This window comes from Ascaphus truei, chromosome 4 (genome assembly GCF_040206685.1).
Source record: "Ascaphus truei isolate aAscTru1 chromosome 4, aAscTru1.hap1, whole genome shotgun sequence".
Classification (NCBI taxonomy): domain Eukaryota; kingdom Metazoa; phylum Chordata; class Amphibia; order Anura; family Ascaphidae; genus Ascaphus; species Ascaphus truei.
Window position 1 is genome coordinate 65,358,595 of NC_134486.1, and position 27,214 is coordinate 65,385,808.

Here is a 27,214-nt window from a genome sequence, read left to right on the forward strand (position 1 = left end):
AGGAGCGTGTGCATCGCACCCAGGAAAGATAGCTCAAGAATTTCAGAGGTTCTACACTGATTTGACAGGAGGAAGACAGAGGGTGGAAGGAAGTTCAGAACAAAGCTTGATCAGTACCTGGAAAATGTGAACTTACTAGGTTGTCAGGAGTTGATGCTAAGAAACAACGTTCTCCTTTCACGAGAGGAGATTTAAGGTCAGTAAATCCATGACGTTTTCTAAGGCACCAGGGCAAATGACTTTACTAACTTCTATTATAATTAATGTTGCCGGCCTCCTCACCCCCCAATTCGTGAAGCTTTTAACTCCTATCTTGGAGGGTGTGTCATTTCCAACCCCAGACATGTTGCAGGTGATCCCCCAAGGAAGGCAAGGACCACATAAGTTGCACAAATTATAGGTCAATACCCATTATCAACATACATCTCACCTGGTCTCTAAAATACTGGCTGTACGCTTGAATGAGTTTCTGCCTTCTCTGGTGCATCCAGACCAGGTGTGGTTTGTGCCTGGTTGGCAGGCATCTGACAATACCAGGAGAGCCATAGATATATTAGAGTATGAGGATAGTGGGTGCTCCAGTAGTTCCGGAATGTCAATAAATACAACATGAGTTAAACACTTGCATGGAGTGGGTATGGTAGTGTGAGTATCCAGTGTAATATAATAACAAGCCCTTCTGAAGGTAGCAGTCAAAATTATGAAAAATCACCTTGCTGTGACCTCATTGGAGGAAACCATGAATATCAACTGGCAGTAATAAAATATAATATAATATAACTCACAATTAATCCAGAACCATTTTCTTAAATGAATGATGAATCAAAGATCTTACCCACTCCTAGAGCCTCAGTTAGTATATTTGTGGCATGTCCAGCTGCTGGTAGAGATATCCAGATGGAAACAAACAAAAAAATAGCAGTGCACTGACAAGGGAGCCAGGTGGTATAAAAATGAAAAATGTATTGAATATAAAGCATCACTCAAAGGAAGTGTAGGACCGCCTACGCATTTCGCACATCAGTGCTCAAAACACGTAGGAGGTCCTACACCTGCTTTGGGTGACACTTTATATTCAATACATTTTGCATTTCGATAACCCCTGGCTCCCTTGGCAGTGCGCTGCTATTTTTTTGTTTGTTTCTATCGAGCCATAGATATAATGGCGTATGCAAAACCAACAAAGGTTAAATCTCTGATCCTGTCGGATGTGGAAAAAGCGTTTGACCGGCTGGACTGGGGCTATAGGAGGACTGTTTTAAAGAAATGTTTTGCAGGCAGCTTTTTACGAGGAGTATGATAACTATAATTTTGCTCCATCCACTAAAATGCTTTGCACAAGTTCCGATAGCTTTCATATCCGAGGGGGAACGAGGCAGGGGTGCCCCATGTCACCTCTCCTTTTTGTTCTCACTTGAGCCCCAGGATAAGGTCTAACTCGATGGGGTACAATTCATACAAGATATCACGGTTTGCAGATCTCACCAGACCTTTTACGTCCCTCAACTTGTTTCAGGAATTGAAAAGTTTGTCATACTCAGGATTTGAAATAAATAATTCTAAAACAGACACCCTGAATATCAACTTGGCTAAAATGTCAAACTGGTATCATAGAATTTTAACTTCAGACGGTAACAAACGAAGTCAAGTACCTAGGAGTTAATATGTTGGCAGATTATACAGATTTATTTCAATGTAATTATCCAGCTTTGATAAATACGCCTAAAAGACCTGCGGGACACTTCCAATATGGTGCCAGGGTGATGTGACACACAAAGTGAGCCACAGCTCTAAAAAAAAGTCTCTATATGGAGAAATAACTCTCAAACATCTATATAGATCCCAAACAGCAAAAAAACAAAGGGGACGAGGAAAGATGGCCGACAACCATGGGGGAAGAGATGGAACAAGAAGCTGCAGTAACAGAAACCAGCTAACCCTCTTTGCTACTTACAGGCAATAGACTACGACACCATTGCGAAAACAGTTGCCAAAGAATTATTACCGAAGTTGGAAAAGAATACAGGAAGCATACAACAGTCCAGTGAAAACCTAAAAGTTAACTTGCTGCGGACGCGTTCAGGATGAGAGGCCGAAACAAGTGTAAGTGTGGTGGAGTGGAGGACTACCTGGATGCCATACACCAAACCGTGGAAGACCTGCATAAAAGAAACCAGATGCTAAAAAAAAAGGCTTTATTGCATTGAGAATTGGTCGAGAAGAAATAATATACATAGGAGTCCCAGAGCCTTTGAAACAGAATGACCTATGGCTTTCTGTGAAAGATGGGTGCCAGGCAACCTGGTTATTCTAACTGGGGAAGGCCCCATAAAAATCAAAAGGACACACGGGCTGGGACAGACAATATAAAACCAGAACATAGAACCAAGGCCCATTACTGCTCAAATTCCTAACTTAAATGACAAAATTAGGCTATTGAGAGCTATTAAAGAATCTGAGCAACTGCTCTATGAAGGTAAACGAATCATGCTGTTTTGAAGATTATTTTGTCACGATATCTCAAAAAAAGAAGTGATTGGGAGGGGCTGCACGGTGCTTCTTAAACCAAAAGGAAAGTTTTGCATTAACATATTCAGCAACACTGAATCTTCACTGGTACCAAGATATCTACATCCCATGAGAGTTGGAGGATTTTGTGCTGAAAGCCAGGACAGGAGAGGGGGAGCGAGACAAACCATCAAAGAGCAACAGACTGATAAGACTCCTGAAGGGAACATGCCAGATGAGTTGGACTTGAGGCCCGCTCTGTAACTTTTCAAAGGCTTGGCTGAGAGGGAGAGGAGTATGATATACAAGTAAAGATGCTTTATTCAACTTCCCCCCTCTCAAAGAGGTTATGCATGTTTGGGGGCTGTTTTTGTTCCCTTTTTTTCTCCCCCCCTCCTGATAATACAAATTCTTTCCTTCACCTCGTGGGAGTATGTGCCCGTGTGATGTGCTTGCGCCCCTAGAAAAGGCAATCGGGGGAGGGGGAGAGAAACAATAATAGTTTAAAGGAAATAATGGTAGTTACTGTATTTAATGTATTGCAAACGAAAGCCAATGCATGTGTGTGGGTCTGTTCAGGGGATTTGGTGGTGGATGCTCCTGCCAAGATTCATGGGTACCAAATAACAGCTGGATTGAAGCATGGGCTGTTTAGCGGGGCAGCGAGATCCAGAGTGATCCACAGAAACTTACATTTAAATCAAAATTAGTTATAGAAATTAAGATGTGTGTATATAGTGGGGGTATAAACACTGCAAGGGAGCACAGACAATAGGGACTCTTGTCCGTGGTATTGATTACACTGGCTCCAATTACCTGACATTAAACAGCCTTTTGACACACACCTCTTTGGACTCTAAAGTAACTGGTACACAGTAACACAATATACTCCAATTTGGTTTTATTCCTGATTCTTATACAGTAGCAACATTGTTACAAATTTGCTATTGTTGCACAATATTTGCCTTTCATTTGGTCACACTGACATTATACATCTGTTAAAAGTTCGAGGCACCATTTGATCTCCCTTACACTCCACCAAATAAGATAGTTAATCTATATGTGAAACTAAAATCAGCATTTCAGTCAGAAATCCAGAAGGTAGTTGAGGAGCTCCGTGGAGATCTAGCCCAAGGGGAGGAGTGTACTACTGAATTGGAGGCCAGGGTCACGGAGATTGGGGAAGTTAAAGACTCTTTGGCGCAAGACATGGCCACTATAAAGAACCAGATGGCAGAATTTAGCAAGTTACAAGAAGACCAGGACAACCGCTCTGAGGAATAAAATCAGAGTCCAGGGTATACCGGAGGAGGTAGATGACCTCCATAACTTTCTGATGCAAGTATTTACCATGTTATGCCCTTAGTTAACTGAATCCCAAATGCTAATGGACACAGCACACAGAGGCCTAGGGCCCATAATCTGGACAAACCACAGGATGTTATCCTGCGCCTCCATTATTACCGTACAAAGGAATCCATCATGACATGACGGTGGCTAGAAACCGTGAGGTTATTGAATTTGATTCCATAAAACTACAGTTGTTCCCAGACCTGATGAGAATTACACTGCAGAAATGTAGACATTTAAAGAGTCACAGAAACCCTATGCAATGCTGGAATCCGATACTGGTGGGGATTCCCCTTTCGCCTCATGGTGCTCAAAGGATGCACTCAAGTCTCAATCAAAGATGAAGCTCCCAACTTTCTGGCGAAATTGGGGCTCCAGATGCAGTCCTCGGATATGCAGGGACCACCCCCGAAAAGAGACCATCTGAAATGGGTCATGGTGGGATCCCAGAAAGGCACCCAGCGAAGGGGCCAACGTAGTCTGGCCACAAGACTTGATTGCCAGGCGAGGATCTCCCCCACAAAGAGAAAAGAAAAAAGACAACTCGTAAGATAAGTTGAACTATACAAGGGCTGTTGGTATAATGGATAAGGGGCAATCCATGACTGCCTATGAGCCGTCTCTGTGTAACGCACCTTGGGCCTCATTGAGTCGAACATTAACATATTGGGATTGTGCTACAAGATGTTGCCACTGGTGGCTAGTATGATATAGATTGCTTTCATGCACTTCTAACCATGCTTTCATGCACTTCTAACCATGTAAGAGAGTAGTGGTCCAGACCTTGCCATCACTTAAATATGGGTTATTTTACTAAATAAAAGGGGAGGTGGGTAGAGTAACATGAGTAAAGGAGGTTGCCAATTGTTTGACACGAGTTCCTGGGACTGCGGCTGTAGGTGTTGCGTCGCAGGTGTTTGACCCAAGTTATTGTTTGACTCATGCCAATAAGTTGGCAAAGCATGAGTCCTGACTGTTTGGTCCACCCCGTGAGCCCAAACTTTTTTTTTTCATGTGTTTTGTACAGTTATTGTAATCTTTCCCTATGCGTTTCCCCTCGCCTTCAATAACAGGATATATGGTTCCAACATAATGTTTTCAATAACCGGTATTTTCCAGTTCCTAAGTCAGTTAGACTTGGGGTACCAGAAGGGAATAAGATATTAGCTTTCCACCACCATAATGAGTACCATTAAAATACTATAATGGAAGGTAGTGCACGCACTCAATTAAAAAGGTCTAGAGGGGGGTACTTGGCTGCTGGTGCATTGGGTCCAGGGATATCCCAGGTGTCCCAAAGTAAGCTAGTTAGTTGAAAGGAAGAAGGCACACGGTCTTAATAAGAAAATGTAATGTGCCTAAGGAACAGACGTTTCACCTTGTAAAAGGTACTACCCTTAAAATACTAATACCATAATGTTAAAGGACTCAACAGCCAGGCGGCTTTCTCAAACTATAAAAAAGAGCTTGCAGATGTTATCTTTTTGCAGAGTCAAGATTGCTGGCTAAACTGTTAGTGCAATCACACACTGGATATATGGAGGTCTCTTCACCCAATCGAAAGAGACTACACGTTCTAATCTGCCCCCACAAATCATATCCTAGTATTGACATGATCTTAGCAGATGCTAGACTGGTGGATAAAATTCCTAAAGCTAACGTACATCCGATTACATGGTCAGACCATGCATTAATAGATAACAATCCTCAACTTATCTGCTCCTAGGGCGGCTGGCCACAATGTGTCTCTTCTTATTGTCCCGGACGTGGTTATTCCACTAAATGTGGACATCAAATTCTATTTCGCAAACTACTCTCCCGAGGTCCCTGTTTCCACAGTTTGGGAGGCCCACAAAGGTGTCATAAGAGGTGCACTTGAGTAGCCTCGTATAGGGGGAAAAAAATAGGGTAAAAAAAACTGAGGCTTTGAGCTTTAGCATCAGCAAAACTTGAATGGAGTCACAAATCTATTCAATCGGCTGAGATATTGGCAAAAATAATCAGAACCAGAGGGGAATTTAACCTTTGCTTGGCAAATAAAACAGAGCAAGCTACTACAAGAGGGGGAACAAGGCCCACACCATGCCAGCAAGGAAGTTGAGTCTCGCTCAGTCTGGGAGGCGTCCAGGCTATTATACTAAAGGATGGTCCTGTCGCATGATCCGGCCAAAATAGAAGAATTCAGACAATGTTATCAAGATCTATATGGTAGGACTAATATGGTCTTGCACCCACCCCCCGGAACCAGTCTCTCCCACTTCCTACAATCAAGTCACCTTACCACACTAACACTAGACGACAAACAGACAACGATTCCCAAAGCTACTTTCAATGTGACAAAAATACACAGTGCAATTACCTATATATTCTCTTGAAAAAAGGGTCATTTAGTTTAAGCCTTTTGGCCAAAGCGTCGCTGCCACTTTCAAGGTATGACGGTAGCAGGTCCTAACACTCCCTGGGTTAAAATTCTTTTTAACCTGTATAATTACAGTTAGAATGATCACATTGGATCAGTCGTAACCTGGCAAAATGAAACTGGCCTGCCAACTTGGAAAGTAGGGAGGGGCCACTACTCTCCCAAAAGCAGTTGAGACCAGCTGCACACAGTTAATAAACACACAGATACCCAACAAGCTCTGAGAAACCCCTACCATTACCACATAATATATGTATATGTAAAAATGTGTGTGTGTGTGGTAATGGTAGGTGTTTCTCAGAGCTTGTTGGGTATCTGTGTGTTTACATACTAGCACTAGAACAGGTATTGAAACTTAACCAAAGAATATCATGTGAAGTAGTAGTGTTGGCAATTAAAGGGGGGAATTTTCCGGTATACCCCAAAAAGTTCTCTAAAATGATTTCCCCCCCCCCGCTTTGCACTCTATTTAATAAATTTATGGAAGGCGAGCCCATTCCCGATACGGTCTTCAGCCAACATAGTGGTGATACCCAAAAAAGAAAGACCCTACTAACTGTTCGAGCTATCGCCCAATCTCCCTTATAAACACTGACGGAGTTGTTTACCAAGATACTAACCAGCCGGTTAAATGAGTACATGCCACATTTAGTGCACCATGACCAGGTGGGCTTTGTTCCCTCCAGACAAGCTGCAGACAATGTACGTCGTATAGTAGACCTGACTCGATCAGCAAATGCGGAGGGTACCCCGCTTCTCTTCCTATCTCTAGATGCCGAAAAGGCCTTTGATAGACTCAACTGGGATTTATTAATCCCTGTAATAAAATTAATAGGTTTTACAGGTCAATTCCTACAAGCGGTCAGAGGTCTCTATCAACACCCTTCAGCTATAGTTAATGTGCCGGCCTTGTTTCCGATAGAATCCGAATAACTAATGGCACTAAACAGGTCTGTCCCTTATCCCCTCTACTGTTTGCGCTCTCAATAGAGCCTCTGGCTGCTACTATTAGATTAAATCCCAACATCTCAGGGGTAACTATAGGTAAAGTTAATTACAAAATTCTTTTTCGCGGACAATGTGTTCTTAACCCTCGCACGCCCCTTAATATCCCTCCCGAACCTCTACCGATCTCTTGAAGGCTTTAAAATCTATCACACCAAATCCCTGGCATTGGCGGTGAACATGCCCAGCGACACCATCTAGCTTCTCAAGCTTAACTTTGATTTTACATGGCAAACTCATTACATCCCCTATCTCGGAATGAATGTTTCAAAATCATATGAAACCATATACAAATATAGTTACCCGAAACGAATTAAAAACCTAAAGAAAGATTTGTAATCCTGGAGCAAATACAATATCTCATGGATCGGCAAGATAATATCAATTAAATTGAATCTCCTTCCACGTATAATGTATTTTTTCTGTACTCTCCCCATCAAGATACAACTTGAAGATCTAGAGGACCTCCAATCCAGTATTACCAAGTTTGTATGGAACAAACGCCCAAGAGTCGAGAGTTAATATATAGAACTACGGGGATGGGGGGGGGATAGCCTCCCCTAATCTACTGAACTATTATCAGGCCTCCCAGCTGAGTCAGCTTCTGCTATGGAACTCGGATCCTCACTCTAGAGAATGGGTAGATATAGAGAATGCCGAGTCCAAACCAGCGGACATCAAAACCCTTTTATGGCTAACTAAATCCAACAGACCGCCAATACTCTACCCCACCCAGTGATTAGACACTCGCTGACACCCTGGGATTGCTTTAAATTTAAATTAAACTCAACAGTGTTCCCCTATGATCCTGCTCTTCGACAACCCAGACTTTGACCCAGGTAGAGCGATAGGTGCATTTCAAGGCTGGAGGGCAGCTAGCATTGTCAAAGTAGGAGATATGTCCTCTTTCTGTAGGTTTATCCCGTTCCAAGAATTAAAAAAAAAATAAAATAGAAACCTGCCCCTCAGAGATTTTGCTACCTGCAGGCAAAACATTTTGTCACACAATTATTGGTTCGGTGTGTGTCCTGCCTCCACTTATTTTGGAACACTTTATAGAAACCGAGCTCTGGAGAAAGGTATGGTATCCGCTCTGTACCATATTCTAATTAGCCCTAATGCAGGTGGCAAATATCTCTACTGTATATGCTGAAATGGGAGGAAGAACTTGGAGAGATCCTTGATGACGAGGACTGGGCAGATATATGGGAAGCTGCAGCAAAAAGCTTGATATGCAGTGTGGTAAAAGAGAACTCCTACAAATTACTATTTCGCTGGTATATGACTCCGGTTAGGCTCCATACGATATTTAACTCCCATTTGCCATCCTGTTTTAGAGGCTGTGGGCAAAACTGTTCAGTGACATATTTGGTGGAGATGTCCAAAACCGGCACCTCCTATGGAAGCTCGGCTTCCAACTTTGAATAGGTTGTTAAATATTAAATTGAGACCCGACCCATGGGTTGCTCTCTTGCGAAGACCTATTCAAGATATACTGTGAGCTTCAGCCAAGCTGGTCGGCCATATGTCAGCCACAAGATGCTGTATCCTGGAAGAAACAGGAAGCTCCTTCTCTAGCCATGGTTAAACGTAGGATATGGCATATCTATTATGGATAAGCTCTCAACATTCCTGAGAGAGAACTGCCATAAGTTTTCCTAGATATGGGATCCTTGGTTCGCCGGAGAATGGGTGCAGAGAGACAACAGAGAACTGGCCTTTATAAAAGAGGGATTAAATCGTTCCCACCAAGGTTGGTTGGACAAGGCCTGGAACAAGGGATATTTCTTATAGATAATAGGTACAAGAAAATAGACAAGTTAAAAACCTAAAAAACTGATAAAGGTGCTTTCCCTCCACCCCCCCTTCCCTCCTTTCCTATGTATCTGTCTGGTATATATATTATTTAAACGTGTTGGTAGTTAATTTGACCCAATCATCACTGTTTAAATTTAAATGTATGCTAAAACTGTTTGTTGGGGTCTTGAATGTTCCCTTTTTATTTTCTGTATCCCACTGAAAACTGCAAATAAAATTAAGTTGAAAAAATAAATAAACTTGCCCCTGGAAATCGGTTGCTGTGACTTCCCCCACACATATATAATGCTGTCTTTTGTAAGTTGTTTGATTGATCCTTTAAACTCTGCCACTGATTTTGAGTATTGCACTGCAAGGAATTTTCACGTTTGTTTAATATAGTTAATGAATTAAGTAGAAATAGTTGTGATAGTCCAGCTGCGAGTAAACGACTACTTCAGTGTTAGGTGATACCGTTTTTTGCCATGCAGGCAAGCCAGCGGGCGCGATCGGGAGGCGGGGGGAGACTAAGGGAGGCGGGACAGTGATGTCGCTGGGCCAATCGCCAACGACGCACTATCGTCACGGTGACGTTGACGCTGCTCCACGCTGATTGGATGTTTTCAGCCGACAGCGCTCTAAAAAACAATTTGGCTGTCGGCTGAAAAATCCAGCACCTCAGCACGCCTGCGGACGCTCGCGTGAGCCCCCTCTAAAGACATCCTCATGGAGGATGCAGGGGCTCAGCGCGGAGCATCCGCACGGCTCAGCACGGACGTGCCTTCTATGGACTCAGCCTTACAAGAGTTCTTAGTGTCACGTATGCCACACCTGTGAGCGTGTGACCTGCATATGAGGCAATGGTTAATACATAGCTACCTACCTGATAGACTTTTCACCTTACATACTGTACAGGCAGCAGGTATGGAAAAATCCCTAAAATTTCCCCTCGTGGCTGTGCTGCAGCAGTGACTTGAATTGTGAGTCATTGTTGCGACCGGCAACAGTACACTCGATCCTGCTTTACTAGTGCAACATCAAAGGAGGATTGGGCTTGTGACTGAAAAGTGAAATCACTGCCATGCCGCTTAGTGAGGAGTGCGTGGGAGGAACAAGAAGGGAAATCAGGGTGTGGGTTAAGGGAAGGGTGAGCGGTTGCCAGAAAAGCCACCACTCAGTTTGGCTCCTAAAAACTGTAACTGGTTGCAAAAGTTGTTTTTTTTTATTATTAAATTGTCCACCCTTGAAGATGTTACACAGAACTTCGAGGTTAGTGGCATTATTTAGAACTTTACAAAGGGTCTGCAAACGTGACCACCCCAAATGAATGCTTTCTATCTGAGGCCCAGGCCATAGAGCACTCAGGCGTGCTGAGGCGCGCTGAACAGATGCAGAACGCCCCTGCATCTGCTATCAGCGCGGCTATAGTTTCTCCCTGCTGATGCGCGCTGAGGAGGAGAAACTGTTTCCCGAGCGCCAAACTGATATTTGGTGCTCGGGGAAGCGGAGGAGCGGTGACGTGACCGCTCCCATCCAATGGGGCTGCAGCCGGCTCCCTACAGAGCAGCCATTACCAGACAGAAGGCATTGAGGCATTGTGTGTTGTGTATGTATGTATGTATGTGTGTGTGTGTGTGTGTAGGAGGGGGGGAGGAGAGGGTGATGCCCCGATCGCTGTCTCCCTTCTGCTCCGGTCCCTGCCCCCCTTCTGCTCCGGTCCCTGCCCCCTTTCTGCTCCGGTTCCTGCCCCCCTTCTGCTCCGGTCCCTGCTCCCCTTCTGCTCCGGTTCCTGCCCCCCTTCTGCTCCGGTCCCTGCCTCCTGTGTGTGTGTGTTTGCATTGTGTGTGTATGCATGTGTGTGTGTTTGCATTGTGTGTGTGTGTGTGTGTCTGTGTGTGTGTGTGTGCATTGTGTCTGTGTGTGTGCATATGTGTGTGTGCATTGTGTGTGTGTGTGCATTGTGTGCGTGTGTGTGTGTGTGTGTGTTTGCATTGTGTGTCTGTGTGTGTGCATTGTGTGTGTGTGTGTGTGTGCATCTGTGTGTGTGCATCTGTGTGTGTGTGTCTGTGTGTGCATATGTGTGTATACATGTCTGTGTGTGCATCTCTGTGTGTGTGTCTGTGTGTGTGTGTCTGTGTGTATACATGTGTGCATTGTGTGTGTGTGCATCTGTGTGTGTGTGTCTGTGTGTGCATGTGTGTATACATGTATGCATGTGTGTGTGTACATTGTGTGCATTGTGTGTGTGTATGTGTATGCATGTGTATGCATGTGTGTGTGCATCTGTTAGTGTGTGCATATGTGTATACATGTGTGCATTGTGCATGTGTGTGTGTGCATCTGTGTGTGTGCATATGTGTGTATACATGTGTGTGTGTGTGTGCCTTGTGTGTGTGTGTTTGCATTGTGTGTATGCATGTGTGTGTGCATGTGTGTGTGCATGTGTGTGTGCATGTGTGTGCGCATTGTGTGCATGTGTGTGTGTGTGTATATATATATATGCGTGTGTGTGTGTGTGTGTATGTGTGTGCGTGCGTGAATATATTTATCAAAGTTGCACAATGTTAATAAATAATTTATTCTCACCACATGTCTTTATTTTTTTAATTTTTCAAATATTATATAATATACACACACACACACACACACACACACACACACACACACACACACACACACACACACGTTCCCCAGTGACACACAAACACACAGAACACTTCAAAGTGACACACACACACACACACACACACACACTGACAGCTACCAAGTGACACACACACACACACACTGACAGCTACCAAGTGACACACACACACACACACAGTGATACCCGCCTCCCAAGCGTGCTTGCTGTCTCCTCTGTCAGGACAGCAAAAAGCTCCTGGTAGCGTGAGCGTCAGCAAGCGAGAGCACTGCTCAGCGACGCTCAATGCACTATGTCCGAGGCCTTACAGTAATTATGTATCATTGTTTTAGGAGATTTCTGAGAAATTCTAAATCCTGTGACTCCGTATACTTGTAATTGCTGAACACACTAAAGCAATTGCATGAATTGTTTTTTTTTTGTTGTTTTTTTTAGCTACATGTTGGTCCAGGTTTGCAAACGGGGGACTTGGATACACAACCCCCTGAATTTTAATGAAAGTCTTTTAAAATCTTTTTACCAACTCCATGTACTGTGTGTTAACCCTAGCGATGTGCTGGGGTTTTAAAGCAAGATGAATATACAGTAATTTAACAAACAATCTTGTGTGTGTTTTCATTGTGCACTAAAATAGAGCTTTCATATAAGGGAATTGTATATCATCTGTGTGTAACAATCCTGATGCATAGCATGAGGACTAGGCAGTTTACAAACAATTGATGTGTTTTTGTTTCCCAGAGAACACTGCTGAATGGCACTTTTCATTTAGCTCATGAATTGCTCAGTGCCATGTACACATGGATAAAGGATTTCCTGAGACCTGGGTAACTGATTTTGTCAGGACTATGTACAAAATATAGGAATAGTATGATTATTTTTTATTTATTTTTTGTATTTTAGAAAGACATATTGGAGATTTAGTTCAGACATCTGAATCTCAAAACAAATTGTGTGTGTAGTAATATTTCACAATGAAGAACGCATGTATAAACTATTCCTATAAATCTGAGAGCAAATAACAAAGGTGTTGCTATTGGCAAAAGCAAAATAAAATGGTAAAATAAGTAAATGGAGACCAGGTTTTTAGCTGCTGTTAAATAAAACATTTTTGGTTTTCTATAAATGGGCAAAGTATGTTTAAGGTGTTTGACTTCAGATGTAATTATTTTGGTAGTGTGTTGTAATCTGGCAAAGTGAAAATGTAATTTACTGATGTACATCACCTGGAAATTCAATAAATATCTACAAAAAAAAATGCATATTAGAAACTCTTTAAATACTCACACTTCACATAGCACAGAAGTGCCTCCGCACGTGCTGACATTCTGAAGAAGTAAAATCCTAATGGAAACTTTCTTGTGCAATGTGGTTTCTGTACTAGGTTTGGGTGATACCAAAATTCTCAGCACTATAGTCTGAAAATGTTCTAGTAAATCTAAAGAAAATTTATTTATTTAGAGAACAGAGACCTTAATTCCCAAGTCTGCAATTCACCTTCTCACCTACAACACTGCTCACATCACCTTCATCCACCCCTCATCGCATCACTCACCTGAGACACTCCCATTTAATAACAATTTTCACTTCTAAAATGTTAATATATTAAACAGATTTTTCGACAGTCAAGTCTTGTCATTTTGACAGGTTCGCAAGCAGACCGAAATGTTGATCCTTGTGCAATAAATGTATGATTTTTTTAAAGACCAGTGCAGTGCCTCTAGTTTATGATCTCTGGTTTCGCTTCCAGTGGCACTGTTGTTGTTGTGCAGCCGCAGGATGCTTTAACCTAGTACCAGGAGTATACCTTTACTTGAACTACCGAGTTATATGGAAACATTAACACTGAATTCACAAGGCTTTTGTAAACAATTTTATGTAACCGGCTTGTTTAAACCGATTTCATTATGTTGGATTCTTTAATGATACAAAAGTTGATACAGAATGGCAGCAAGGTGTCTTGCTCAACACCCACTGGCATCACATTAACTCCTTAAACATGTTACTATTATTGCAGGAACTACCCATTTATGGATAGTAAATATATTCTCTAATGGAATGAGTACCATAGCAAATAAAGCATTCCTGGTGTTGATTGCCATCAAACATGAAGATCTGTTTTAAACAAATCTAAAGAAATTGTGAATTTGTATTGGTTCATTTTTGTTCTGGGACAAAATATTCTTTGTTTCTAAATACCTTGTGCAAAAAAAAGAAAGGTAGCCTGGATTTTTGGTGCTCGGGGTGTACTGCGAATTTAAGCTAGTTTGTGCTTTAAATTGCAGGAGTTTTATCTTGATGTTAAAAGCCCACATGTTCAATTAACAGTACAGTGTTACAATGTTCCTATTACACATCATACCCTTAAATGTAAAAAGATCACTGTGTACAGGCATACCCCGGTTTAAGGACACTCACTTTAAGTACACTCGCGAGTAAGTACATCTCGCTCAATAGGCATACGTCAGTTCACGCATGCGCCTGGCAGCACGTCCTGAACAGCAATTCCAGCTCCCTACCTGTACTGAAGCTGTGCGCAAGCGGTGAGACTGTAGAGCCTGTTACACATGCGTTATTTACATCAGTTATGCACGTATATGGCGATTGCAGTGCAGTACATGCATCGATAAGTGGGAAAAAGGGAGTGCTTCACTTTAAGTACATTTTCGCTTTACATACATGCTCCGGTCCCATTGCGTACGTTAATGCGGGGTATGCCTGTATTGATGCTGATTCTTTTGGGGGAGGGTTCTTCCCCTTCCCTTTTTTTTTTTTTTTTTTTTAACGTGCTACAGCAACTCTTATTTACTGCACAGTTCATCTGATTGCTATTACGGGCTGAACACTACATATGTATATCTACCAACAGGCTGTTTGTTACCCTTTGCTCTATACCAGGGGCTACATGAGGCTAACTACTGTACATACCATTCCATTTATTACTATAGACATGCAGCTGACCATCAGCTGCCCTGTTTCAAGGACAGTTTACTTTACCATTTTATTCTGTCCTAGGTCTAAATATATTTAACAGTTTTCAGTATACTGCTTAATACATTACTACTACATACACTATCTTTGTGTATATGTATGTTCATTTCTGTCCACCTCCTGACCAGATATTTACAATTTCATTATCAGCATAGCGCAGGTTCAATCACCACTAGGCCATTTAGCCTAGTTTTTAGCACTAGTCTGATACTTATACTTGTCATCTTTACTCCACACTAAGTGTGTTTAATAACAGCTATAGTCACAAGTGAACCTTCTAATCCACCTTCCTTCCTTTGGAGCTCATATTGTTGTGTAATACCTAGTTACTACCAATATCTACCCATCTATTTGGTTCTGGCACAGTTTTTATTTTGTGTGTGCTTCACTTAATATATTTGTTCACTGTTAAGTCCATGTTCTACCATTTGACATTATTTTAACTTGTGTATTAAAAGTTAAAAAAAAAATTTTGGAGGCGCATGCGCGACGGCCACAGGTATGGAAGTCTAGGCAATTAGCTCCATGCCACGCATATAATAAAAACAGTGTAAGACACCCCAAAACCACCCGAAATTCAATAAAAAAGCTGACCAGCACTGACCAATCGTGCAGGGATGGTCCCGAAAAAACCTGCGGGTTAAAAGAAGCCAAAACTCGCCGGTGTCAGAGACTACTTCAGCGGAGCAGGATCGGGCAGCACAGCAGGGGAAATGTCGCCAGCTTCAAACCCCAACACAGAGCAGGAGGGAGAGGAGGAAGAGGCCTGCAACCAAGCTCTTCTGCCAGTCAGAAGATGCGACTTTGAGACTATATAACGACTTGAAGTCTCTCTTGCAAGCCGAGATCAGGGAGGTGAAGAAGGAAGTTGGCAAACTGGGGGCCCGTACAGACGCATTAGAGACCAAGGTGGATCAAACCATCAAGGTCGTGAAAAAAATCGACAAGAAAACAGGAGAACTCCAGCGGCAGATCGACGAGCTAAAGGATCGCCAGGAAGACACAGAAAACCGGGAGCGGCGGAATAATATCCGTATAAGGGGGGTCTCTGATGAGGTAGGAGACTGCGAGGAATTTGTCGCTAGCTGGTTGGAGTCCCTGCTCCCGGAGTGCCCACCGGAGGCACGAGTTATGGACCGTTGCCACAGAGCCCTCCACTCCTGGCCGATACAATCAGAGCAGCCCCGGGACATTATACTCCGGCTGCATTACTACACCACCAGGGAGGCAGTACTGCGCCAAACCAGGGTCTTAACAACCGTGGAGTTCGAAGGGAATAAACTTATGATATTTCATGATCTGTCCCCGGTCACCCTACAGAGGCGCCGTAACCTACTGCCCATCACAAAGGTCTTACGAGACCAGAATATCAGATATAAATGGACATTCCCATTCGGACTGATGGGCCTCCCGTTCCTCGCCACCATTACAATGAAGGATCCGGCTGAGGGCCCGGTGTTCCTGGCCAAGCTGGGCCTGAAGGGAGCCACCACAGAGGAAGCTGAGAGGGAGGAGATGCTGGAGCCAGAATGGAACGGGGGAGCAGGGTCATCTAAAGCCAAAGAGGCAGGAAATGAAAGCCCAAAGCAGCGACTTCGGCAGTGTTAAAGTTAATAAAAAGTTACTTTGTTAATTGTTGCCTCGCCTGATTTGCCTAGGAAATAGCTGAAATACAAGGACCCATAGACTATACAGCCCCGGTACAGGGAGACAAAGGAAGAATAGCCCCCTGAGGGGCCGCAGTGTACTCCAAAAAAACCTACGAAGCAAGAGGGGGCCCCTGTGAAAAAAGAAGCAAAACTTACCTCTGATCTACATCTGAGTTGAGGGGGGAAGATGGCGGGCATGATGGCGCTTCGCTACATCCAGCTTGAGACGCAGGACCTGGAAGAGTGGAACAGGCGCGAGGAGAGCGCGCGCTCCAACCTCCACGCAGCAGGGCCAACCTCAAAATGGCGGCCACCGGAAGCCGTCATCTTCGGGGGGCAGACGGGAGGATGCCATCTAGGAGGTGGCAGAAACAGGCACCAATAGTTAGTGACGCGGCAGAGAGCAATGGAAGGATACAGAAGGCCCCCTGAGAGTGACCCTATTGATGCCGGAAGCATGGACAGAGGTGAACGGCACAGGAGGTGATAATAGAGGGGAACGGAGGGACAAAGAGCGGACGCAGGCGGCGGGGCAGAGAGGAAAGGGTACAGGGCGGGGGCGGAGAAGGAGAAAGCAGAGACAGAACCTAACGAGGAAAGCAGTAAGGGGGTGGACAGGGGATATGAGAGAGGGAGGGAGACGCACACAACAGGGGGAAGTAAAGGGGGAGATGGGGAAGGAGAGCAATTAGATGAGAGGCCCTAGTAAGGATCAGTAGGGAATAAGAATAGGTGGTAGGGAAGACGAAAGGAGATCAAGACACCTACGTTGGAACGCTGTCAAGAGGGGGATCCCTGATACAAGAGAGGGCCCTCAGTAGAGGAAGGAGATGGGTCTCTTAAGTGGCGGAGATAGGGGAGGCACGAGAAAGAGGGAGAGTGCAGAATCTCGTCAGATGTTGAGATATAGAGAATGGAGAATAAAAAGGACGGGGAAGAAATCTGGGGGTAGGCTGTCAGTTAAGTCTTCAGCACAGGACAGTTAGAGGCAGCCAGCCTTCCAAGGGCTAACACAGGCAAGTTGAGGCAACTAAAAGTTAACCATCCATAGTTCTAGGGGTGAAGAAAGGGAGCAGACACATACCCCGGAGTTAGCATGGGTCTCGATCGGGCCCAGGGGTGGAGGGACCCCCTGGACTCCGATAAAGTCCTTTGGGGGGGCAAAGGAGAGTGGTAGACAGGAGACCAAGAGGGTTGCCATCCCAAACGCGCTGGACTTGGCTGTGGGATGGGGAGGCCCTGCAGCCGACGACAAATTGTTACTGTTTTATGTCATTGAATGTATGTTATGTTTTTCCCAGTGTTTTCCCTCCTGGATTTTCCTTGTGTCATGCCCAGCCCAACACCCCCCCCCCCCCCCCCACCCATCCAGGAAGAGCGAGAACGACGGCAGAGACAACGGAGAAGGCGGAGTCGGGCACAAGAAACCGTGGAAAAAGGCGGAACCTCCAGAGAACAAAGCACGCGAGTCAGGGAACCCATAAAGTATGATGAATAAAGAAATAAGGTTTATTTCACACAATGTCAAAGGCTTTAACAGCCCAGCGAAACGTAACTTGGCCTTTAGAGAGTATAAACGCCTCAAGACAGCTATTATTTTTTCCAGGAGACCCACTTCTCTAAGGGCAGTTTCCCTAAATTTTTGGATAAAGACTTTAGAACGGTACATATAGCCTCAGCGACAGAAAAAAAGAGAGGGGTAGCTATAGCAATACATAATAGATTAACATATCAAGTAGACAAAACGGCGGCAGATAAAGGACGATCCCTCATCCTCGTGGGGTCCATACAAGGACAGCCCCTCACGTTGGCATCTATCTACGCCCCATGCGAGCTGGCACCGGCATTTTTTTCCCTTTTTTTCCAGAAACTTCATAGAGTAGCAAAGGGAAATTTAATTGTAGCTGGGGACCTCAATAGGACATTAAACCCCAACCTAGATAGGTGTACAGCTACTAACCTTCCCCCCAGACAGGACATACTAAACATTACGCAAGGACTGCGGGACTGTCAACTAGTAGATATTTGGAGAGCGCAACATCAGCAGGTTAAAGACTTTACGTTTTACTCCTACCCCTATAACCGATATAGCCGGATAGATTATTTCCTTGTATAGACTGGTCCCGGTGGTCTCCCATACGGGGATACACGATATTTCGTGGTCAGACCACGCACCAATAGAGCTGCGGTGCATGTTAAATTCACTAGACAGACCTGGAGCAAACTGGAGACTTAATGAGCTGTTACTCAAAATTCCAGCCGTTATGAAGGAGATAGGAGACAAAATCACAGAGTATTTTGTAGAGAACGAGGGTAGCGTGACATCACACTCCACGTTGTGGGAGGCACATAAGGCTACCCTCAAGGGATCTCTGATGTCTCTGGCGGCTAGGCGCCGGAGGGAGCAGGATCGCCAGATTAAGGAGTTGCAGGAGAAATTGGCATCACTTACTGCAAAACATAAGTCCCTAAAGCAAGATGCTATTCTGAAAGAGATTTCAGATATCAAACACCAATTAAACATACGTTTAGCCTCCTAGGCGGAAAAGGAGATGAGTTGGACTAAACGTAGGTTCTTTGAGAAGGCGAACAGGCCGGACACCCTTTTAGCTAATAAGCTTAGAAATAAAGCCCCAAATTACCATATTCAATCTATTCGTATGCAGGGGGGAGCTTACCTCGAACCCTAGGCAAATTGTAGAGGAATTCAAATCCTACTATGAGGCGCTCTGATGGAGGTAAGGTCACACACAATCAAAAACCCGAGGGATAATCTTCGGGAATTTCTAACGGGCAAAGTTGGCAAAGTTGAGCAGGGTGGAAAGGGAGGCTCTGCAGACAGACTTCTCTTTAGAAGAGTTAACGGCAGTTGTAAAGTCTCTCAAGCCAGCCAAGGCACCAGGACCAGATGGCTTTTCAAACCTCTACTACAAAAAATATCTGAAATTAGTAGCAGCACATATGTTAAAACTCTTTAATTCGGTCTTACAAGGGGCCTCGTTCCCAGCACAGATGCTCCAGGCATCCATCTCACTGATCTATAAACCAGGAAAGGACCCGGCAGACTGTAAGAGCTACCAGCCCATCTCTTTGATCAATATGGACATAAAAATATTCTCAAAACTTATAGCCAATAGAGTGGGTAACTTCCTTCCTAGGTTGATTCATCCAGATCAGGTAGGGTTCATCGGAGGAAGGCAAGCGGCAGACAATACCAGACGTGTAATTGATCTGATTGATTTGGCCCAAAAACATAACATGCAGTCAATGGTACTCAGTCTGGATGCAGAAAAAGCCTTCGATAGGATTGATTGGCCCTACTTGAGGGGGACACTGGAGGCATTTGGCTTTGAGGGACGCCTTTTGGGAGCCATTATGGCATTACATGAAGGGCCGGCAGCAGGGGTGAGACACCAGGGGTTCCCTTTGGGACAATTTCAAATCCGCAGTGGCACGAGGCAGGGTTGCCCGATGTCCCCCTTACTGTTTGCCCTCTGTATTGAACCCTTGGCGGCACATTTGAGATTATGCCCAGATGTGTCAGGAATAACAGTAAAAGAGCAGACACACAAAGTGGCGCTGTACGCGGATGATGTGATATTGACATTATCCAGACCCCTCACTTCCCTGCCCAATGTGTTCGCAATATTGGGGAAATATTAAACAAATATCGGGGTTCAAAATTAATCAGGCCAAATCGGAAGCCCTCAATATAAATTTGCCCAAACCAATAGAAAAACTAATTGGATTAAACTTTAACTGGCAACCCAACATGATCAAATACCTAGGGGTATATATAACAAGGGATGTCAAAACCATTATATAAGGCAAATTATCCCAGGTTGCTCAAGACACTGTGGATCTCAGGAGATGGGAGGAGTATGGTATATCTTGGATTGGAAGAATTCAGTGTTAAAATGAATCTTCTACCAAAGGTGCTATACCTTTTTCAGGCCCTCCCGACCCCCCTGTTGAAAGATGATATCCTCTCGCTGCAGTCTAGAATAACGAAGTTTATCTGGAATAAAAAAAGCCCATGGATAAAAAAAGATATCTTGAGGAGGCCGACCTCGAGGGAAGGGTTGGGGGTGCCTTGCCTGTTTGCCTATTACAAAGCAGCCCAACTGAGCCAAATCTTACAGTGGCACTCAGACCCGGATCTCCGGAGATGGGTGGCGCTGGAAAAAGATTGCTGTGCGCCCATTGAGCTGCAGAACCTAATATGGTTACCTAAAAAAAAGCTGGTCTGGAATTCAGACTCCGCTACAGGCTATATCGAACTCCTTGAAGGTTTGGGAGGCTACCAAATTTAGATGTTCTCTCAACGCTAAACTCCTTGATGACGCCCATTTGGGGTAATCCAGACTTTGCTCCAGGGTTGGATCGTTCACATTTCGCAAAATGGATTCAATCAGGGTATATTAGACTAAATGATCTGGAAGGTAGACAACATATCAAAACTTTTGACCATATCACAGAAGAGAAAAACATGCCTAATACAGAATTCTTTAGATACCTCCAGATCAGGGCATTTTACAACAAAGCCCCAATTCGGCCCAGGAGAACAAATTTCTAGCAGCTGTGTTCCAGAGGTATGGACACAAGGGAACTAACCTCTAGAATGTACAGGGAAGTGATTTGTCCAGAGACAAAAGACGAACCCCGAGTTAGTTATATGAGACAATGGGAGGCCGATTTAGGGGAGACGTTAGAGGACGAAGACTGGGACAGGATCCTGCAGGCAGCAGCCAAAAGCTCTATCTGTACCACGTTAAAGGAGAACGCATACAACGTTTTAATGCGGTGGTACTACACCCCAACAAAATTGGCCAAATTTGTCAGAGGTTACTCTCCGCTTTGCCCGAAGCAATGCGGAGAACGAACTGACCTACGCCACATGCTGTGGTCTTGCACGAGAGTGGCTCCGATTTGGGCGGAAATCAGAGATTGGCTGCAAAGATTGATTGGAGTGGAGATCCCCCTGGACCCATGGCTGTTCCTTGTGGGCAGGCGGATCCGGGGGCTGTTGAACGCCACTCATAAATTGATATCACATTTAGCAACTGCCACCAGATGTGAGATCGCAGCATTGTGGAAGCAACCGGATGTACCAATTTGACCCAAAATTAGGAACCGAATTTGGTTTGTGTACCGGATGGAACAATTGACGAGTCTGGTCAATGACACCGGCTCAAATTTTCTAAGTCTGGTCGCCTTGGTTGGCCCAGACAGACATCCCGGGGGTAGATGTTACCACAATTTTGCAATGATAATTATAAATGCATTCTCCATTGACCAAATGGATCCTTGACTACACAGCGACCAGGTGACCTTGAGGTTTAAGGGAGCTCAACGAGGAAGGGCCACTCCTAGCGGCTGAGCCGTAGACCCGGTAATCTAGTATAAGCAATTTACCGGTAGAGAGGTGGACGAAGAGAGTCGCACCTGCCCATCAGTTAACAAGGTTGCATCCTGGACCCACACCTCCCCCCACCCCGTCACCCTGACGTCACGTCTGTTTAAGTCTGTCACGTGTGTCATGTTCAGTGTATTGGAAATAAGGAAATGGTGAAGTTACAAAAGCAAATGGATTGTGTTATGTATGCACCGGATCACCTGATAAAATTAGTTATAAAAAAAATGTAGTCTAATTCAGCGCTGGGCAATCTTTCCTTCTCGCGCCCCCCCCCCCCCCCCCCTCCCTCCATTACCTCCTCTCCGGCTCCCGGCATCAAATTACATCACCTTGCCATGCCAACGTGATGTCACATGACCCGGCGGCTCATCTAACGCTGCGTTGCTAAAGAGAAGGTAAGTGACGTTGCAGAGGCCTCGCGCGATACCCCGGCATTAATTTAAATGCCTCGGGGGAAGAGCGTGGAGCCTCTGCAACCGCCTCGCCCCCCCTGAATAATTTTGTGCCCCCGCCAGTTTGCACACCGCTGGTCTAACCTCACACCATAACTGAATTTAATATACAGAGACTTTTTCTTTTGTGAATGTATATAATCTAGTAGGTTAATGTTTCAATGGCATTTTTTTGTTTGCTGTCCTTAAGTATTAATATAAATAATATAGGATGAGCAGATCAGTCAACTAAATTTAGCATAGGTTGAACTTGATTTTTTTTTTTTTCCCCCACTCTAACCTCCTCTACTAAGTAAATATGTAACTGACTGTCCCATGAGCCAGCATGCTACTGTCCTGCTATGTTGTCGTATTGTAAGACGAGTACTTAGTCTTCTGTTACTCATGTCGCACTCATCTGGTCCCAGTACCTGAACCCCAGACACATTCTGGTCCTGTTGACATTCTGCCACCAAAGGCAGGGTTAATGTACCATTTGGTGCAAAAATATTTTTTATATACTGTAAATTGCTTTTACTTGTCCTACTTTCTTTTGCCTTGTTTGTGATCCTATTAATAAATTGTCGTTATTAAATCTAGATTTTTTTAAAGTAAGTAACCTTTAATTTTTTTTTTTTTTTTGTAGCCCGGAAGAGTTGTCACACTTGTTGAAGATCCAGAGGTATGTCTCATATTTATATGTATAGAAAACTGGGTGGGTATAGATGGTGGAAAGGATCAAGCCATAATTGTGCCCCTTTTATAAATCTCTTGTGCGACCATATCTACAAACCGTTTTGGGCACCACCATAAAAATAGATCTGAAACTGGAAAAATTGTGCAGAGTTTGACCAACTTAATAATGGGGGTGGGATAGCTAACAGAGGGAAAAAATATTCAATTTATGTCTAAGACAGTGTTTTTCAACTAGGGTTCCCCGAGCATCCCTGTAATTTTAAGGTCATTTTTAAAATTGTACCAAATGTTACCCTTGTAAAACCCGCTTCCATTAGGGGTTTGTTGCCTTCCAGATCAATATAAATAAATTTACAGTATCCAGTTACAATTTGGGTGTGTCTATATAGCTCTATCCTGTGTTAAAGCTGCATTTACGCAATATCCTATTTGTTTTTTTTTAATCAGTTCTGTACTATGAGAACACACTTGTAGTATTTTTCTAGAATTTTTTTATAGACATTTTTTATGTATTCTAAATTAACACGCATTTTTGTTTCTATAGCAACCATTTACAAAATCACGTCCACTTCCTCTTCTGAGACAGGGCAAAAAAGGTGTGTCAGAGCCTGTCTGTAGCAGTGCACCAATTGTATCTAGTACCTGCCTGGTCACATGATCTTCCACAAAGAACTTTGCATCTTGGGTACTGTTCTGCAGCACTGACAGTGATTTAGTGAACCCCCGAGCCAAATATTCGCAGATCGGAAATTTGGCTAATCACTTGTCAGTGTGCTGATTGTATTGATGCACATATTGGCGGGGGGGAGGACACATTTTAAACGGAATCTTTAACTGCTGCTTTAAGCGATTATATTTATTTTTCCCCTCTTTGTGTGTGTACTGTATTCTAGAATAATGGATTCAAACAATGCATAGTATCGTAGGCTCAGGAATAGAAGTAGATGTTGCCTTCATATAAACCACTTCTAACATTTAAGTCTGTGAACATTCGGTAAAGGAATGGATTAAACCGACCCTTATTTTATGAGTGGCTATTAATATATGTATGTATATCTTTTATTTATATAGCGCCAAAGTGTACTTGGCGCTTCACAATGAATAAAGTACAGGGAATTATATTATAAGCGCAGCAAAAACAGACAATAATAGAAAATTAAATCCCTGCCCCGAAGAGCTTATAATCTAAGTGATATGTTCGGAGACTTACAGAGACAGTAGGTGAGGGAATAAGTGCTGTAGATGGCAGTGCTTGGTCACAATGGTTTGTAGGAGTGACTGTGGGTATGGGACAATAGCCGTAAGTGCAGACTATTGGGATGCTTGATTTGTGAGGCAAGTTTTAAGGGTAGTCAGTATGAAATTGGCCAGGGAAGAGGTGGCAGGTAGGGGTGGCTGAGAGCAGGTGTGTGCATGACTCTAGATCTATGATTAGGAGAGAGATCCCCAGCAGCAGGAAGGAGTAGATAGAGGGTGTGAATAGAGGATTTGTGGGGGTGCTTTTTATTGAAGGGTAAAGAAGTTGTTGGGAGAGGGGTATATAAATAACGGTGTGATCTATGGGCACAGGCATAGGTGAGGGAAGTGGGGAAGTTAGAGAGAACAAACATTTACAATGGAGTTAGGAAACAGCAAACAGAAAAAGTAATAGGTTGGGCATAGTGAGATGCAGGAGGAGAGACTTCCCAGATACTGGAGGATAGGAAGAGTACAAGTTATCACAGCATTTAGAAGTCCCGTTCTCACAGTTGCAGGGTGGTGGTGGTTGTTGTTGTTGTTGTTGTTGTTGTTAAGAGTGCAGTTCTTCTTGTAGTTTTCACCTCCAATTCTAATTCCAGTATTAACTCCACAGACACTTTATATGTGACATTTAAGATGTTACACAGCCAAGATAGACTGAATTAAATACTCTAAACACATTCACTTGACTAATAATTAAGGGAAGGGTCTACCTATTCTATTCAGACATACCAAGGAGTTGTTAATTAGATTTAAGCTGTCTTGTAATGGGGGTTAAATTGATAGAAGAATTCTAGTCAGACAGACCTACCTGTGTGAAGAAATGAATCAGAATGTTAGTCCAGGTATTCAGTATGCATCCATGTTTAAAGATATTAAAAGATATAGAAAACATCCAGAGATGATATTCCAGTAATAACACTTTATATGCGACACTTAAGATGTTACACAGCCATAATGTGCCTTTTGATCTGACGTCAGTTTAGTTGTATATTTTGCAATACTTTTACCTTATTTTTAAAGATGTTTTTAAGAGCATCTCCCTTATTACTTGAACATAAATCTCTTATGCTTAGAGGTTATTTTATGAAATGTTTTTTCTCTCCTTTCAAACACAGCACCCTATTTTGTTCATGGCCCCAAGATCACATATATGCAGTGCATTGTTGATCACGAATACAATGTATTGTTTAGTGACCGAGACAATCCCATGTAACACCCATATTTTAAACCAGTGTGGGAGTATACTTGCTTCAATGTCATAAACTATAAATCCTTTTCAAATTCACCTATGATTCCTCATATGGCCTGCTAGTGTGTTTCTTCTCTTTGGCCTGTAGGTGTTCTACATTATTGTGGTATTATAGTCAGTCAGCCATGGAAGTCTTCGTTTTTTTTATTTTTAGGAACAGCTGGTAACATGCATGTGAACCCGTCATCTTGGAGTAGAGCTGCCAGTGTAAACGGGTTCACTACTGCAACTCTCCTGCCTCCTTTCCTAAAAGTTAACGGCATTCCTCCTCACTAGAATATCACTTCGTTTACCCCCTTCCTTCTAATCCCTTTCACCCCTTTCCTTATTCTGATGTTCCAGAATAGGGGAGAATACAATTTTTATTTCTTTTGTATATTTTTTTTTAAGGAAACCTATTGGTATGTAACCCTCCCTGCCCAGCACTTAAGTCCTTTTATATCAGTCTATGTACATGGCAATGCTCAATTTTGGTTAACTTGTCAGGGTGCTGGTTCCGTGCAGGCTGGGCGTTGGTAAGCAATCATGGGCGCCAAGAACTTTATTCCTTCAAACAGCAGCTTTATTATCCTTGTAAATACAGGTTCACATACATTCTATGCAATTCATCTTGTATATCCACGTGTCCATTGTCTATACTGTTTGTGCTACTTACCTAGCTGCCCCTATCTTAGCACCCTAGGGGAAGTGCTAAGGCTTTAGTCTTCTTAGATTATCTAACTGATCCCTCTCCTGTATATTGCTGATATTGCTCCAAATCTGTTGGGCCCCTGGTGGGCCTTGTAACACTCTTTCTCTCTGCGGGCTGTATCCCCATCTCGGGTACTGCATGCCACCACATGGCCTTCTGGGCGAGAGTTGGCTGAGGACCTTCCGATTGAGCTTATCCGGCTATGCCCCGGGGTTGCAGCTTGGGGAACCCCATCTAGGCATAGGCTTCCTCTATGTGAATCCAAAGAGTTGTAGGGAGCCATAGCTCGGACGCTTTCTTATTAGGCCACTGTCCTTAATGATCAAACAATAAATGGGATCCTTATTCTAGACCTATCTATACACTGATGTAGGAATGTAAGTGGCCAGCGCATCAAAAACAGATCAGTCCCATAGAAACATGTGTATCCACCTGGACCTCTGCACTGTGACAAATCATTAATACAGCATCCCTTGCAGGGAACAGGGACTAGTACCTAGTGCCCACTGGCACATATGTGTAGTACATAGATTGTCCCATAAACTGATTTAAATAATAGCATGAACCCACAAAAGTAACTCGCTGTTCAGCTTCATCCTCCAGTGCGGTCCTGTTGCGGTTCCTACTTAAACGGTGTGCTGAGCCACCAGCAAGATGAACAAAAAGCAGAAAAAACAGAAAAAGGACAGCGCAGTGCCAAAAAAGCAGGAGGCGGCTCACAGGTACAATAAAAAAAAGTTTATTCTATAAAGGTATCAAACATCACCCCCAGACAGCAACAAAAAGCACCACACAAACGCGTTTCGGGCCATATGCTCTTTAACAAGGTTGATAAAGGGCATATGGCCCGAAACGCATTGGTGTGGTGATTTTGTTGCTGTCCGGGGGTGATGTTTGATAACTTTATGGAATAAACTTTTTTTTATTGTACCTGTGAGCCGCCTCCTGCTTTTTTGGCACTGTGCTGCCCTTTTTCTGTTTTTCTATCTATACATTGCACTTTTATACACTACACACAGTGAGGTCCCACCTCTGATTCATCATGTTCCTGAACCTACTCACTCACTACTAGATGGGCAGACAGATTATTGGAGATAAAGAAAAAGCAGAGGTATTAAACATTATTTGC

The 27,214-nt window shown here is 43.6% G+C and overlaps 1 protein-coding gene across 1 annotated transcript in view; it reads left to right on the plus strand.

Annotated features, from left to right (window-relative positions):
* CHAC2 (ChaC glutathione specific gamma-glutamylcyclotransferase 2) overlaps nt 1-27,214 on the plus strand; it is a 62,326-nt gene that overhangs the window by 10,309 nt on the left and 24,803 nt on the right. The window contains exon 2 of the mRNA XM_075595929.1: nt 22,854-22,889. Within this exon, the coding sequence (XP_075452044.1) occupies nt 22,854-22,889 (36 nt within the window). The remainder of the gene's footprint in view (nt 1-22,853; nt 22,890-27,214) is intronic.